The sequence below is a fragment of the Centruroides vittatus genome, unplaced genomic scaffold (assembly GCF_030686945.1).
Source record: "Centruroides vittatus isolate TY-2023 unplaced genomic scaffold, ASM3068694v2 scaffold_2569, whole genome shotgun sequence".
NCBI lineage: Eukaryota > Metazoa > Arthropoda > Arachnida > Scorpiones > Buthidae > Centruroides > Centruroides vittatus.
Window position 1 is genome coordinate 186044 of NW_027122690.1, and position 18646 is coordinate 204689.

The window sequence follows — 18646 nt, forward strand, 5'->3', positions numbered from 1 at the left end:
TAAGATTGCTATACTGGGATAATAAACTTCAAAAGAAAATTACATGTTTAAATTTAAACAACTTTTTAAAATAATATACAATTTTATATAATTTCCTGATCAATAACCAACTATTTTTATGTTAATTACTAAATTAATTTGAACAATTATACACTTAATATTTATTTTTTGTATTTATAAGTGGCCCAATAAACCCAATCAAAGCAATCAATATATCATCATCCATTCAATTAAGTAAATGAAATTCATATTATTTAGTTATGAATGGATGGAAATGATAAACAGACCATGGAACTCAATATATTAACTTATTAAACTGTTATATCTAACACTAATGACTTATATTTAAAAATACCAGTTGCCCCTCCCAGCACCAATTAAGAAGTATAATCCTACAAAACATAGGGTCACCTGTGAAAAAGGGACTCCAGGTAATCATTGCTAGGACTGTAAAACAACTGTAGCATCTTCGGTACACCAAGATCAAAGTAAAATCTGTGGTTACGAGCTAGACATAGCAGGAAAGTTAGAGATCAATGTCAATAAAGAAATAACATACACTCAAGTGCTGGGGATTAAATGTCATTTTTTTGCCAATAATTATGCCTTTAACATATCTATACCATGGAATACAGTCTATATAAAAAGTACATTCTATACAATAGGAATTGTTATTTTAAAATTAGTCAACATAAATTAACTGATTTATATTTTAACTTTTGTACCATTAAGAACTTATCAATTACTTGCAGGAAAATCAATTCATTTAAATGAATTGAAGTAATTTAGAAAAAGAATTTATCCCAACATTATCAAATTCCTGCAATCTTCTATTAACCAATTAAATCTAATACCTGGTACAAAGGTTCCTAAGTGAAGTGGAACAAAATGCTCAGCAATATCACTCACCTGAAAGGAATAGATATTGATGATGGAAGAAAATTTTATATCAAGATTTTCCCACTTACCTGAATATCTTATAGACACAAATTAGATGTCACTAATCTGATTCACCTTCTGATCCATCTTTAGAAGTCCTATTTACATAATTTTCACCTTTGCTTGTCTTCTCTTTGTAATCTGCATCAGATAACTCAGGACTATTTTCTCCATTTTCTGTTTAAAAATAAAAATCAATCAAATTTATAATTCACTATTTTATAACAAAATTTTATCTGGAATTACCTGGACTCTCTCTATTTCTTCCTTCATGCTTTCTTTTATCATGGTCTCTACTACTACCTTTTCTTCTGTCACTACTAATTTCTGGAGATCTACTTCTAGACTGTCTTCGATATTTTGAATCACGTGATCGAGTGTGATTGTCACGTCGTCTTTGATCAGGACTTCTTGATCTAGATCTATATTTATATCTGAAATTTTTTAATTTCTTTATTAAATCTCTCTTTAACAATTTTCAAATAATTCTTTTTAATTTAAGCAAATTTTTTAAGCAGTTCTTTTTATTACAATGCACATTCATTTGTTGAACATGCAATATTTAATTTACAAATCTGCAATGTAATATAATGAAGAAACTATCTTTTCAATGAAACATTCAATTTCACATATTATTTATATTTTCATATATACAGCAAAAGTTCAATTCGTGTTCTCTAAATTTAAGTTTCCACAAAGGCTCTAACAAATAGGATGGATGTAGAAAGTCACAAACAAAGAACTTTATAATAGGATATATATGAAAAAGAATCTCTTACAAAAAATTATACAATGAAAACTTCAAGAGTTTGGACAAATCACAAGAGTGAATGAGAACAGCTAGTCTATGGTATTATAGATGGATCCAACAAAAGAGGCAGACCACAAAGAATGGATTGATGATGTGAAGAAGTGGTGTGGGTTGAATGTACAGGAATTGAGAAAATTGGCAATGGCTAGAGAGAAATGGAAGAAATTAGTGGAAAAGGCATCAGACACCAATGAGCAATGAGCCCAGGGTTAATGATGATGATGAAAATTTATGCTGTAAATTTATATTCTCTACTGAAAGATCATAATATTAATGTTAAAATTTCCCCTGCATTTGTTTCTTTATTTTTGCATTTTCTGCAATTTTACTTTAAATTTTGAAGTTGCATGACAAAAATGCCTTTGATGTTATGTGCATTTCCACATTTCAGACTAATAAGTATTATGATTAGTTCAGTGAAATTAGTCAATATAGCCTCTAACACAACAAATAATCACCTGGCACCAATAATCTTGCAACATGACAATGCTCGTCCACACACCTCGTGCACAACTGGAGAGGCTCGTGAAACCTGAAGTTTGAACCGATTCCATGCCCTCCTTACTCCCCCGATCTTTTTCCATGCAATATTAATTTTTTTCCTCTACTCAAGAGAGACCTCAAGGGTAATCATTACACCTCGGGTGATGAGGTGAAGGCAGCTGTCAAGTCCTGGATTCGAGAAAAATTGGAAGAATTTTTCAGTGACGGAATGAAAAATCTTGTTACACATTGGGAGAAATGTGTTAGCCTTAATAGTGACTATGTTGAAAAATAAATATGATTTTGAAGCTTAAGAATTTTACTTTAATGTACTTTTTGCCTGATCTTGCTATTTGTTTTTGTTTGTGTTCTACAAGCATGTGTGCATTACTTTTCAGCCTACCCTTGTATTAATGAATTAATTGGAGTAAGCTGAGATAATTTACAGCCAGTTTCTTAAATTTAATATGTTTATTTTTGCATTTTTGAATCAAATAACAATAAAATACACATAAAAAAAGCACTTTTGGAATTCCACAATTATCTTAAATTAGAAAGAAGACAAAATGAAGAAATTAAACATGTAATTGTAGTTTTTGATGTAATGCTGATAGTTTCAGAATAAAAACATGTTTGTTTTTACCCCATGTAACTCTCATTTTTTTAATGTGCCCTCTAGAAAAAGGTGTATAACCTCGCTTAAACAGGCATCCTGGTTTTTATTATATGGAAATATCTAATTTTGTGATTTCTCCAGATAGATGGACATGCTGGATAATCCACAAAAATATAGTATTATTTTTTTTAACTTGTAAAGAAACTTTATTAAATTTTTGTATGATCTATTTTATGAAAAAAAAATAATTTAAAAAAATCTTAAAGTTTAAACTCATGGTGCATCTTAAAATCACATAAATAAGATACAGTAGTTCCTCATTATATCATACTTTTTTTTTGTCCCCAAATTTTAAAAGCATTTGTAGAGTCAATACATTTTAATATATCAATTTTCATTGAATTTCTTCTTGCAACAAAATACAGTATTTTATTCCTATCATTGTCCTTGAAACTACCACTGCAGGTGAAACAATAAATTCCTCATGAACTAAATATGCACAGACAGATGAATCATCATTTATGTTTCCTTTTGATATAAAAAGTTGTTTATTTATTGGTTTTAAGTATTGTATCCTCATTTGAGAGTTTCTGTGAATTGGAAATTTCACACCTTTATTTGAATTGACACAATACTGTCAATTCACATAAAGGTGTGAAATTTCCAATTCACAGCAGAATATGTAAGGAAAAGAAATTTTTATACAAAAGTTACTTTATTTTGTTTTTAAGAGAATTTTTACTGTTTGTAATTTTATAAGTTTTGATGTTCTATTATATGTTCAATATTTATTTTTTGAATTTTGAAAAATTAATGAAAAATATAAATTACATAAAATTTTAATAAGCAATTTATTATGAAATATAGTACTGTACTGTATAACAAAATTGCAACTGATATTTTGTTTATATATGGATGATATTTGTCTTTCAATATCATTATTAAAGAAACAATAATGCTAAATGAGCATTCAAGGTATAGATGTTTACGTAAATGTCATTTAGTATGATGTAACCACAAATAAAATTCAGTATTGCAAAATTAAGCTCATTTTTGTATAAAAATGAGCTTAGTTTTGCAATACTGAATATCAGAAACACTTGCTGATGAAAGAATAAAGGATAGAGATTCAATAGCATGTATAATCTGTTTAATGTAAACTCAAAATTTTTTGTACTCAATTATACCACACTTTTTCTTTGTCTCCCAATAAGTGTGATATAATGAGGGGCTACTGAATATACTAAAAGCAAGTTCAACTGCACATCCTCATTTAAAACCTGTTTGTATTTATCTTTTGTATTTAAATAATCTCCAAAGTTTTGATTTTTTCATCTTAATTATTTATAATTTTCTAAAATAAAACTAAAATGCATTTTGTAAACATAAAAAATAAAGAATTTCCAGGATTTCCTCTTTGTAACTTGCTTTTAAAATCAATAAATCCACAAATCCAATTTTTAAGTAATAACAAATGATTGGCTGCATTATTACACTAATAGTTATTTACATCAAATTATTAAATTAGCCTGATTTGGCAGATTGTTTGACATTGCTTTTAAAATCTTAAAGTGAAAAAATAAATTCAGTAACAATGAAAATTTCACAACAAATTTCCATTACCTTTCTTTCATTTTTTCTCTTTCTCTGTAATATCCTCTTCTATTATAATAAGATCTATCTCTACTTCTGCTTCTATGTTTTCTACTTCGACTTCGACTTCTAGATCTTCGTCTTTCTCTACTTCTACTTCTTGAGCGTCTACTTCGTCTCATGTCACGTTTTCGATCATCCAATCTACTATGATAGTTTTGTCTGTGTTTCTCTTCTTCCTGTTGTTGCTTTCGACGTTCTTCTCGCTCTCTTTCTCTTTCTTTCTCTCTTTCTTCTCTATTCTTCTCTCTCTTATGCTAAAAATTTATTTTTTCATATTATTTATATTAAAATTTTATGGTATAATTCAACTTTTATTAATAAACTTACAACAATTTCTTCAACTGCTGATTTTAATCTTGCATAACCAACATGCTGTTTTCCCATTAAATGATCATCAACTCGTTGCTGTGCATCACCAACTATCAAAAAGGCACCACAAACTTCACAAACTTCCATCTGTTTCTCCTGAGCAACTGCAATTTCTGCTGTTTGCTAAGTGGATAAGAACTTTATATTAAATTCATTAAAATGGTTTATTATTCTTAACTATGAATTTCGATTTTTTTTAAAATATATATATACTGTATATATCAAATCATTTTCAAATTAATCCACAAAATCCACCAACAGGTAGATTTATATTTGGATATCACATTCAATAAAATTCAAGGTCTAGCACAACAATACTTTAAGATTTAATTTAATCTGTCATAAAAAAATATTAAAAAAATCCAAAAATTTATTTAACAAAACATTAAATAAAATTATTATTATTATTATTTTCATCTCTATATTATTAGATGCAAATATGTAGAACTAAAAAGTGGCATTAAATTATTAAGAACAAAGATTTTCATTCACTTAATGTTAAAAGTATCCAAGACTAAAGTACATTATAAAGTGAATATGATTAGTAATTTATAATTTACTTCTTATTTTTATAAATGTGCTTGTTTGTTTGTTATATTAATAACATTATGAGTTAAACATTATAAATCTATTAAAACAAGAATTAACTCAATACAACTGAATTTTCTATAGCATTTTTTAGTTCATATATCTAGTTATAAAGGGTTGCAAAACAAAATGATAAAATGATGATCATGCAATTACATAAAGGAAACTAACTTGAAAGTAAAATTAACTTATTTATTTCAGCAATAAATGATATATAGCATTTATTCACCTGTTATTGTTTATATATTTTTTAGAAATGAATTTATTACATACAAGGTTTACTTTGTTTTAAAATACTTTTATCAATGAATAGGTATATATTTTCTTAACATAGAATTTGATTGTTAACAATTAACATAATATTCCTACTTCTTATCATTACTAAGTAAAACTAAACATGTATAATATCATTACAAGTTTAAGATTGATTTAAATAAATAAATAATTTTAGGATTATACATAATAATAACCATAAAATTTCAGAATTTAATTTTAAAATTATGTAAATCTATAAATATACAATGTAAATACGGTTGATTTCTATCTATTACAAAATTTGAAATTACAAAAAAAAAAAAAACTAATATAAAAATTTAAAATATGAAAGTAAAATATACATCAAAATATAACATTTTCTTTCTAAAATTAATTATCATCAAATTTAGGAATATCAAGTCAATCTTCCAAATTTTCTTCTATGAATTTAATTACAATAATTTTAAGTTTAAGTGCACTTGTAAATGTGTAAATCTTTAAGCAAGAGAAGAGCAAATAATCGCACAGACGTTAATTATGTATAAATACTGTAAAGTTTGTTCTAAAGGACTAATGCCATTAGTTTTAATTTGAAATCTTTGTCTGAAAAATTTTATTTGAGATTGTGTATGCCTGAGGATGACATTTTATAGCATGTCAAAAGTGCTTGCAAATATAGCCGTATTTATATGTAATTAATGCCTGTGTGATAATTTGCTATTCTCTTGCTTCACAAAAGGCCCCCACGAAATCCAACCCTCGAATTCAATTAACTTACAAGTGTAAACCTTTCTTTTAAAAAAAGTTACCATATATTTCTACAGATAAGATGACCTTCAGATAAGACGAGGTATAAATTTTCATCAAATTTTTATAGTTTTAGCATATATCTCTTATAAGATGACCCCCAAACTATCAATGGCCTATGAATTTAGTTTATATCAGCGATCATCATCTGGATAATAATACTGTATAGCGTATACAGAATTATGTCCTATTCATAGTTCAAATAAAAAATTTTATTTTCTTGCATCTGGCATTCGGGTAATGACCTTCACTATTCACAAAAATGTTCTATGGGTATTCTATTTTGTGGACATACCCTATGCTCTACTAGTAAATAATTACAGTTTGTCCACTTTTTTATAATGGTTTTAATTTATATAAATTTCAATCTAATTTTTTTTGTATCTCTCCTATGAGATGACCCCAGATTTTTGGGGCATTTTTTTATGATTCGACTATCATCTTATCTGTGGAAATATACAGTGCTTATCTAGTGGAAATATACAGTGTGTATATATATATATATATATGTATATATATATATATAATTGCTTTGAAAAGTCACCTTTCTCAATACACAAAAACGCAATTAATTTTTCTTTTTTAACTTAAACTTTACAAAAACTTCATTATTTATTTAAATTGTTATACTTTGCTTAACCTTTTCTGAAAGTTAAGTAATTATATTATACCATTAATAGTAAATTACAAATATATGATACAATGATACTAAAATATAAAATTTAAAGAATAGTAAAAGCAGTAATTCTGTTAATTATGAGAGAGAAAAAATATTTAAGTTTAAAAAACACTAAGACACATTAGCACAATGTTAAAATTGTAGGCAGCACCATCTGTTATGAGGTTTTATTTTAAAAAATTTTATATTAATTATTATAAAATGACAAAAGGCCTAATTTTGAAGGTAGAAATGAGTTTTAAAAAAATATTTTAAATGCCAATAATGAGTAAACTTTTCATTCAGCCCAACCCCACTAGAGATATGATACATGAACCCTCTATCTTCCATCTCCTTAATATTGAATTGCAAATATTTAATGGCATTAATACCTCCATATTCAGAAATAACCCAGCCAAGTTTCAAAACTTGTGGTCCATCCAGTCCTGCAATGTAACACAAAATAGACACCAACACACGTACAGAATTTTGTAAGGATTTTTTAAAACATTAAAAAAATGAAAAAAAAATTAGAGGGTCAAAATCTGTAACAACTGAGAAAATAATCATAATGAATTCAGAAAAACAATATTTCTTTACAATAAAAATTAAGGTAATTTACTCAAAACATATTTCTCAGTTCACTTTTATATCGATTTGATATTGTCTGATTGTGTATGCTAAGTAATAAATTTACCAAGCATAATGTCTTAATAATCAAATAAAGTAATCAAAAATAGATTTACCCAATAAGAGATGTATATATTTTCATCAGTTTTTTAATATACTAAACTGGTTAACTATAATGGCTACCCACATTTCTAACAACAACAATATTTCAAACTCAAAATAAACTATATCCAGTATCTACCAATCACTATATAGATTACCGTATTTTACGAACTATAAGACGCTACGGACTATAAGACGCACCTGAATTTTGGAGGCAATTTTTCGAAAAAAAAAGTGTGTCTTATAGTCCGTAAAATACGGTAAACCTTTCTCGGCATTCCTTCTACAGAATTATAGTTTCTATTTATCATATAGAAAAAATGTCTACATTTATATTTAAATAAATTTAAAACTATCTGTAAGAAAATGTTATATAACCAATAATTGTGTTGTTATAATTAAATTTTTAACATTAGTTGTTACTTTTATGCTGGATTGGTCATACTTTATTTTGGGGAAGGGATCATTGCTTTATGATATTATACCACTGTGTAATAAAGATAAATAAAATCAAATATATACAGTATTATATGAGGAAAAAAATGCATTAATTCGGAATAGAATACGAACTGTAAGCAGCATTTAATTAATCTACTTTCTAGCCATTAAATGCTAACAGCAATCCAATATTAAGCAATAGAGCATTTGTATTTTTATTCTTGTAAATAAGATAACCACCATTCCAGAGAATTTTAACAGTCTGTACAGTCAGATTAAATATTATTATTGAATTTTTCCAATATATTTTTATAAACTGAAAACACACTGACATATTTAATTTTGTACATCAAATAAATATTTAAATAATAAAAAAGTTCAGCATTAAAAAATAATTATAAATTTTAGTATTGAAAGCATTTATGTAAGTGTGTTATATATCTTATTTTCTATATTTAAAATTTAAAAAATAAATCTTATAATATAATTGAGATGGGTTGATAATGATGATAAGAACAGAGCCCAGTTAGGAGTAGAAAGTTGAAATTTGGTACACAGTTAGGATACGTCACGAGAACGTACACTAAGAAGGGATTTTTCGAAATTCATCCCTGCGGGGGAGAGGGACAGGATTAAGGCTTATCCTAAGAAACAGCTTCCACTGTACTATTTTAGATGTGATTTTTTATTTTTAACTGCACATTAAGAAGGGATTTTTGGAAATTCAACTTTTCCACGGAAAAGGAGGAGAGAGTTAGTTTTAGTCAGCATAAAGTGTAAATAATAAAAAAGAAAAGTAAATAGTGGCACATATAGTATACATTTTGGAAATTAATAATTTCCACTGTTCGAATAACCCAAAAACAATAAATCCAAAATAAACGAAGTTGAACAAATATTTGAATTTGTTCCAAATTCTAAATATAATGTTCCAAACAAGTTTTCTTAGATTTTAGAATTTAAAATTAAATTTTATTCAAGTAATGTTATCATAGTTCTTGCTCCCGGTGAAAACAGGTAAGATCAGATATAATCTAATAATCTTCGCTACAGTTACTTTCTACCCGAGCAACACCAGGCTTATCTGATAGTTTCATATAATTTTGAGAATAATATTATTAAATCAAAACATTTACTTTCTAATTACTGAGAAAAATTTATACAGTAGTGTCCACTTACAACAAACCTTTGCAGACAGTCAGAACTGGTTTATTATATCAAATAAGAAATAAAACAGTGTCCGATTTTAAATTTAAAAACTAAAGTTTAATATCTCAAAGTTTTTTATTTTTGAGATATTGTAACAAATTATTACAAAGGAAGTTGATTGTTAAAACATCAATATAAATGTGCATGGTTACTTAAACTCTGTTATTTTTGTTTGCCTATTTGTGCTAGTTACATAGCACACTGTAATATATAGTTCCACCTCAGCAAAACTATTTAAAATATTTTGTGCTGTATGTAAAAACTCGAATGACAATAGTTTTTTGCAAAACTTCAGAAGTTGGCATTATCGGAATGTTGACACCATCTGCATATGTTGTATAGTCATCTTCGTCCTCACTAATTTCATTATTTTTAGTAGACAGTGAAACTATAATGTCACCATCGGTGAAATGTTCCCTACTAATAACACTGTCATCAACCCTGATGTATTCTTCAAAATTGTAGTTGGAAAATGCATCCAGTAACTGCAGAGGGAGCACATCTTGAACACCTTTTGTTTCATCATTTGTAAGTTTACTTTTCGAAAGTTCGTTGATAAGAATGTCATCATCTAAATCGAACTCTTCTCCATTAGTTTGTAGAAAGCCAGTGTGTCAAAACACAAGTTACTATTGTTCGCATTGATACATTTTGCTATGCCATATGTATGAAGTTTACTGCATCAAAAAGATTTACAGAAAATGATTCATTGCTATTATCTACAGAAGTTACCATTTTCAAACAGAGAATTCACTAATAGTTGCTTATTAAGCTGTGTATAACCTCTAGATCTAAAGACTGTAATTTTGAACATGTATTGGGTGGCATGAACACCAGTGTAATGCAACGTAAATTCTTGATGTTGGGATGCATGAGCCAGTTGTAAAATTTTTCATTTTTTTCTTCTGAGTTCTTCATCCCATTCTCACAGTTTGCCACAGAAAATGTCAAAGATTATCCAAGCTCTTTGATTTATAGTTTACCACTAGCCATCAATTTTTGAAACATCTTGAATGTTTCGATTTATCGATTACTAACAATTTTCTTTTCCATTCCCATAAGATTTGCTGCTAGTAGAATAGTAATTCTTTCTTTAGATAACTTTCCTCCTGCACAGCTTTCTCCTTTGAATTTTAGTGTCCTATTTGGTATAATCGTATAAAAAAGGCTTGATTTAATCTGCATTAAAGTTACCACAATCTTAAAAATTTTCTCTAATTTTTGGCCACTTATTTTGCAACCAGTCTTCTACTACATCCATGTTTACTGTAGCTACTCCTCCAAAAATTTTTTGGCTTCCAACATTATGTCTTTTTTAAATTTCTCGATCCAACTTCTACTGCATTTAAGCTCTGTACTCTCTTCCAATTTGCTTCCTAATTCTTCTGCTTTTGACTGCAATAGAACACCACTAATAGTTGTGTTTTTAAGTATCTGTTGAGAAAATCATTTTAACAATACTTGATCTAAATCATCATGCACTGATTTTCTAAGCTTTTTAGCATTTGAATTACGAGTATCATGGTTCGAAACTTGCAAGTATTTTGTCTTTTTCCTTCCAAATGATAGCAATTATTGATTTATTTTATTCATTTCTTTACATAATTTGCTTTGCTTTACACTGCTTTCCAACCTTTCAATAATTTCATATTCAGTCTGTAATATAATGCCTTACATTTCTGTTTACACTGATTAGCACTTAGAGTTGTTGTATTTCACAAGGATATATGCACAGTACTTCATAATTCCAACTTAGCAAACAGCAAGAGTCAATATGCCTCAAGATTATGCACAATTTGTTATTCTTTATAACCAATGTCAGTAAACAGAATTTTTATAACCAATAACGGTATAAATTTTAAATTTTGTGACTGTTTGATTTTGAAATTCAAATTTAAAATACTGTATTTACAGTTGAAATTTTCTAGCCAATCAAAAGCATACTTTCAATTTCCAAACATTAAATAGGATGGAAATCAAACAAAATCATTTAGCTGTTAATAACAGATGAGAAATACCATTTAAAATTTAAATTACAGTACTAACAAATGAAAATCCTCGACAATGTAAATTTCTAACTTCATTGTTAATGGGCTGTTGGATAAACCTCAGAAAATACCTTAGTGAAGTAAGGAAACTGGTAGAAAGAGTATAAAAATTTAAATTTGTGATGAAAAATTAGGTAAATAAATGTTTGAATTGAAATTAGTTAATTAAAAGCAAAAATACCCAAATTAAGCAATGTTTCCATATTAAGTTTTTTAGGTCAGGTTTTCCCAACGAGATCAATATCGACTCCTTAGGGGTCAATGTTTGAGAGGGGTTGATGACAAATTAAATACTTATTGTTTAATGATTTAGTAATTATAATCATTTTAAAATTCTTGAAAATATTTACTAAAATTTTCAAAATTTTACAAATACAAAACAATGTACTAAAAAAATAAAGTACATATTTATTTAAGGGGATTGACAGAAAACAATTTCTTGAAAGGGATTTATACATAAAAAAGGTTGGGAACCCATTTTAGGTCATGACCCCTAACCTTTTGTTTATATTTTTTACAAAAATGTTTGTAATTTTTTTTTCTTTTGTGAGTTTTAATATTTTTTCTCAATTGAGCAATTAATATTTTTTCTCAAGAAGAATTTTCTGCCAGATCCTTTATTTTGCAAGTTACATTAAAACACATCTGTTACCATTGGGTCAACTGTATATGAATATAATCATCACTAGAAGTTAATTGTTTTGATAAGATTCAGTGTTTCTTTCTTGCTTTATATGTGATGACTTTTGTTTGAAATTGATAAATATTTGTTAGTGATTTTTCCTTACTGTTCCTGAAATTTTTTCATTGCTCTCAGATGAATCATCATTTCACAAACTGCTGGAATTATACATATATGCTCCTCTACTTTTGTTTTAGCAATCTCATTATTGTCAACATCTGGGTTATCTTCATAATTATCATACAAGACATCTTTTTCATCACTTTCATACCTATCATCCACTTTTTGAAACAACAGATTGTGAATTTTTCATATCTTGTCTATATTTTATGACTTTTTACATTATTTTCTTAAAACCTATCTTTTGCAGATATACAGGAATTTTTTAATACTTGTATTTATTGTACATATAAATTATAGTGTTGTTAAGCTACATCCTAATGTTATTACAAATATATATATATATATATGTTATGGCCAAAACAAGCATACTACCAAACAGAACAATTTGACTAACTTTTCTTCTTTTATTAAATTAAGGCAATGCAGCACATGGATGATCTGCTGAGGGGAAATGCCTCCTGGGAGATCTTTCATGGGAAACTGGCCAATATTTAGCATTACTGATGTGAAGAAAACCCAGAAAACTCCATGTGGCCAGCCTGTTAGTAAGGTGTGAACCCAAGACCAACTACCAGTATTCAGTGGTTTTATCCACTTGGCCACTGGTGGACTATTTGAGTAGCACTACCAGTGGCCAATCTAGTCATGTTCACATTAGTCAAGTTACTTGAATTCAAGTTTGTGTTCATATTATACGTGAATAATTTGAATCAAGTACATATTTAAAATGGCATCAAATGAGTTATTGCATGCTGGAATCTCAGTAATAATGACTGAAACAAATTATTGAATATCTTCAGAAATTATGATGATCAGCAACAGTCACTATGGGCAAGAAAATGAGTTAGCATAAGAAATTGCTTTGATGCTTCTGCAACTTGGTTAAAAGAGTTGGCTTCAGAAGATAGAGAAGCATACAAAAATCACCTAAGAATGTCTGTAGATCAATTTGATGATCTATTCAGTAGAGTTTTCAATAAAATACAAAAAAAAAAATCAACATATTTTAGAGAACCAATATCGGCAAGAATGAAAATAAAAATCACATTACGTTACTTGACAAGTGGTGATAGCCTAACATTTCTGCAGTATCTGTATCATGTTCCAAAAAAACACTATCTGTGTTTCAGCAATTTATGAGACTTTGCAGTCATTTATTAAGATGAGTACATATGTTAAAAATAGTAAATTTATGAAAAACAATATCTGTATTTGTAGCATTTATTCAATAATACTGTATAGATATTTATTCACATTGATCAGCCTTTTCCAGGCAATCTGAACCATATCATTCTCTTAGGTATTGGATTAGAACAAAAATACGACAAATTGGAATTAGAAGTTGTTGACGGTTGCATAAAACATTGTACTTTTTGTAAATTTTGAGATATTTACTGATTTTTTTTATTACTCATTTCTTATCACTACAGCAATGACAATAGAACTTCACTTTTCAAAATCAAAACAAAGCTGTTTTCAACTAGCAATAAACAAGAATAGTTTACACTACTCAAATTGTTATTTATGGCAAGTAAAAGGTTGAAAGAACCTCAACTGCACTTGAAACAAACTTGAAAGGATATTTCAAGTCAAGTAAATAATTAGTTCATTTTGGTCAAGTAGTTTCAGTGTACAAGCCGTATCAGATATACAATATAACTAATGCATTTGGATTGCTAGACAGCAATGGAACAAGCAATTAGTATGAATTTAAAAGTTTAAGTATTTTTATTTTAATAAACTGAAAGTACAAAAATACAAAATATAGTAAGATACAGCGTGTTGCAAAATTTTAGATGCATCCCTAATTGTTAATAAAATGATTTAAAGAGTGACAAATACTTATGCAAATTAACATGATTGCATTCTTGAAAGACAAATGCAGTAATGTAAATTGTTGCTGCATAATATTTAGTAAACATTGAATTTGCTGATCATTTTTCAAGTTTTTATCTGTTGCAAAAATTTGGAGAGAATCAGGTAATATTAATAGTAAATAAATTTATATCTTTTATAAATTTATTCATACAATAAAATAATGTTTTATTATATTATGCTTAATGCATTTCATTTATGTAATTTAATATTCCTAATCAGGCCAAAGGGAAGAAGCACTTACAGATGAAGAAAAAGGAATGATTACAGCCTATAAAGACATGAATTTAAGCAACAGAGCAATTGCAAAATTAATTGAAAGAAGTGAAAAAACTATTACAATATTTTTAAAATACCCAGAATGTAAAGGATTAAATCATCACACTGAATGACGACTAAAACTAAGTACAAGAGACACATTGTCAGTTTGGCTTTTAAAGAAAATTTATGCAATTCTGGCATCTAGAAATCACTTAAACTAAATATTCATCATTGAACTATTGTGTGAACACTTAATTCTTCAAGCAACATGAACTATGTCAAAAAGAGATCAGCACCAGCAATGACAAAGAACCATGAAAAAAAACACATTGAATTTGCAGAAAAAAATGCTTTCATTTACAGCTGATTTGGCAAAAGTGATATTCTCAGATGAAAAGAAATTTAATTTAGATGGCTCAAATGGTTGTCAATAATATACTCAAGAAAAGTAGTACTACTCAAAAAGAGTATCAGGTGGTAGTTCTGTCATGGTCTGGACAGGATTCAGTCTTCATGATAAAACCAAAATTGCATTCTTAACAGGAAAACAAGACTCAAGAAGTTATCAACATCCAATATCACTTCCTAAGCCTTTTAAATTTCCGGTACTCCATACGAAAATTAACAACTAATTAACTAACGTTTTCGATCGCCTCCGCGATCTTCGTCAGGTTTTATCGACGGTTTTGAAATAGAATGCGAAAAGAATTATTTCAAAATTCAAACGATCGAACCTCTCCCGCGTGCAATAATTGCGAATGATCTAACATGCAATTAATCTCCCTGATACCATCATAAAAATGTCTCTGTCCATCCATACAGGAATACTACACTATCCTGAGATGCTACCATTGCGGGTGCATTTCGGATACATACCGCCACGCATATGATAATACGTTGCCATCCTTGAAATTAATACATTTCCCCGATTTTGACGCCTTGTAAATCTCAAGGGTCTCCAAGGCCCTGATGCGGTCCGTGTCGAATGACGTTTTAACGAGGCTGGTTTTATCAAAATCTGCCTTTATCTCGGGGTCGGTGGCGTACATTGACAGAGCGGTGGTGTGTCTTTTTTTTTTCGGGGCCGAACCGGCGCACGGTGGTCCAGTACAACAGAGGTATGCAGGACCTATACAAGGAAATAGCGCGGAAGAAGGGCACCAAGTTGGCGTACTCAAGAACCCAATCGATCTATTCGCTACTCAGGAACGCCAAAGACAAACCGGATTTTCTAAGAGCACCAGGGGTATATAGTGTCCCGATAAGGGATCACAGGTCCCAAAGGGACCTAATATACATCGGATCTACCAAGAGGTCTGTTCAAAGAAGGATCTCGGAACACAAATATGACGTTGCCAAAAAAAGACACACCACCGCTCTGTCGATGTACGCCACCGACCCCGAGATAAAGGCAGATTTTGATAAAACCAGCCTCGTTAAAACGTCATTCGACACGGACCGCATCAGGGCCTTGGAGACCCTTGAGATTTACAAGGCGTCAAAATCGGGGAAATGTATTAATTTCAAGGATGGCAACGTATTATCATATGCGTGGCGGTATGTATCCGAAATGCACCCGCAATGGTAGCATCTCAGGATAGTGTAGTATTCCTGTATGGATGGACAGAGACATTTTTATGATGGTATCAGGGAGATTAATTGCATGTTAGATCATTCGCAATTATTGCACGCGGGAGAGGTTCGATCGTTTGAATTTTGAAATAATTCTTTTCGCATTCTATTTCAAAACCGTCGATAAAACCTGACGAAGATCGCAGAGGCGATCGAAAACGTTAGTTAATTAGTTGTTAATTTTCGTATGGAGTACCGGAAATTTAAAAGGCTTAGGAAGTGATATTGGATATTGGAGTACCGGTATGAGGATTGTTTTCTAGTTATCAACAAATGCTTTTTTGATAATTTGCTACCACTTATTTATCAATATCAAGATGGTTATGCTCTTCAACAAGATAACTTTCATACATACCTCAAGGTTGTAAAAAAAAAAAAATGGTTTGATAATCATACTATTCATCTAATGGATTGGTCAGCCAAAAGCCCCGATCATAATCCTATTGAAAATGTTTGGTACCCATGGTTTGCACACTATTATGGTGGGTGTCAATTCCAGATAGTGCAAGATATAAAGAAAGATTGTTAAAACCTGGAATGAAATTTCTCAACAGTACCTAGAAAGGCATTCATGAACAATATGTTGATGTAATTAAATGAAATGGCAAAAAATTAAGTAGTTGGCAGCAAAAAAATGTTTTTGCTTACATCTATACTTTCACATATGTTATAATTAAGCTTTTTTTTTAAGTTTTGATAATGAAACAAGTAATTTAAAGCTATCAACATATCTGTAGTAAACTATTAAATAAAATTGTTTAATTTACTAGTTTTCAACAAACTCTTTTTTAGTAAAAAACAGTGCACGTTTAAAATTTTGCTATAGAAGAAAATATATTCAAGAGTATAAGTGTTGATGAAAATTCCAACAACAAAAAAAAGAAGAATTTTGTCTTTTGAATTTTTTATTGTAGTTTTCAGGTTGGTATGATCACTTTAACAATACTCTTCCATCATACCAGAACTCAAAATCTTGCTTTAGAAAGCTTCCAAATCCTTTAAGTTTCAAGCTTAATGAACACATTCCATTCTACCAATTCTTTATCATTAAGTCTTTCTCAAAATATGTTATTCATTAGCTATCTAATTTCAGGTTTGAGAAAAATACATGCATTCAATTTAGATTTTTCTTCAGGAACACAAACTTTTCTTTGAGACAATGATCCTGCCTATCTTTTTCATCACATCAAAGAACTGTTTAATTAAACCCAATTTGGTGTTAAGAGATGCAAAACTTTGTTTAATATATTCTTTCAAGAATATCATCAAGAATGTCATCTAGATCAGTTTTTGAAGGCTACAATTGTGTTTATATTGATCAATGGAAAATACAAGTATTGTAAAGTACTTAATTTTAGTAGCTTAGGAAACCGACTATAATTGGTCGGTAAAACTTCCGTTAACCTAACGGGTACTTTACACGGATTCGAGATTAGTTTGCCAGGCCTGGGCTTTTAAGCGTGCACCGAAAAATTAGTAGTAATAACGATAAATATCAAGTCAGATCAAAAGTTCAAATGTATTTAATTAGCAACTAGAACGTACTACGTACAAATGTCAATAATCCAAACAAAATTTATTAACGAAATCAACAAGTCAACCCGACAATAAACTTAGCTACTTAGCTTAACTTAATATTAATTTCCCCTTTGAAAATTCAACAATCAAATACTTAGAAACTATGAACAAAATCTCTTACTAATTAAATGTCTATCCGTCACCTCACTATACGAAGAAACTATTTCCTCAATACTTTCGATATCGTCAAATCGTCAATCGAACTCCTCTTTAACACCTTGGATCGTCCAATTATCAATCTGGACTTCTATCAGAAAATACTTCACTTTCGAATTAACCTCGCTCTCAAAGTTGCCTCGATTTGGAAATCACCTCTGTTTGGAAATCACCTCTCCTTCTTCGGTTAACGTACGGGTTTTATACTGTGAGGTGACGTCACATTTGAGCTGGGTTACTCCCCTTATTTACATACTTAGTTGCTAACATTAACTTTCTTTTCTGGCAGCTTTAAGTTTCCGACAAAGCTTATAAACCGTTTACAAAATATTTATCATAATTTTCTGAGATGTTTAAGACGGTTTATCAAGTATTTCTCTACTAGTGATTGTGGGGACTCCCCCCTCCATTTTTTTACTGCGGACTGTTACTTCCGCCGGGCAGCGCAAGTGCGCAAGATTTTTCCTATGGCGCTTATTTCTCCGTGAGTTGTTTTATCTTCATTTTTCATTACTAACAAGAGAGTGGTGGGGAACCTTCGTACTAAATAAACATAAACCCCAAACAAAAGATAATAAAACGGAAATAATAATAAAATAAAAATAACGTTCGGACTCAGTTCCTTACAGTATCTCACAAGTAAAGGAAACATATATACTTGTAACCTAGCTGCAAGCATCTCTAAATTGCTGCTATCTTCAGATCAGCCCAGATGATCCACTTGTGCTCA

General features: G+C 29.3%; 1 protein-coding gene across 16 annotated transcripts in view; it reads right to left on the minus strand.

Annotated features, from left to right (window-relative positions):
- Positions 1 to 18646, minus strand: part of LOC136987651 (luc7-like protein 3) — a 103048-nt gene that overhangs the window by 27305 nt on the left and 57097 nt on the right. For 7 of the 16 annotated variants that reach the window (XR_010882647.1, XR_010882645.1, XM_067285404.1 and 4 more), the window contains 4 exons: positions 4833 to 4997; positions 4473 to 4759; positions 1186 to 1373; positions 969 to 1116 (listed from right to left, as the gene is read on the minus strand). Coding sequence is in view for 5 of the 16 variants with exons in the window: in XM_067285404.1 (XP_067141505.1) it covers positions 1001 to 1116; positions 1186 to 1373; positions 4473 to 4759; positions 4833 to 4997 (756 nt within the window). In the remaining 11 variants the exon portion in view is untranslated. Of the gene's footprint in view, positions 1 to 411; positions 509 to 854; positions 1117 to 1185; positions 1374 to 4472; positions 4760 to 4832; positions 4998 to 18646 lie in introns of all 16 variants that reach the window. The other 9 variants (XR_010882643.1, XR_010882639.1, XR_010882641.1 and 6 more) reach the window with 4 other exon arrangements.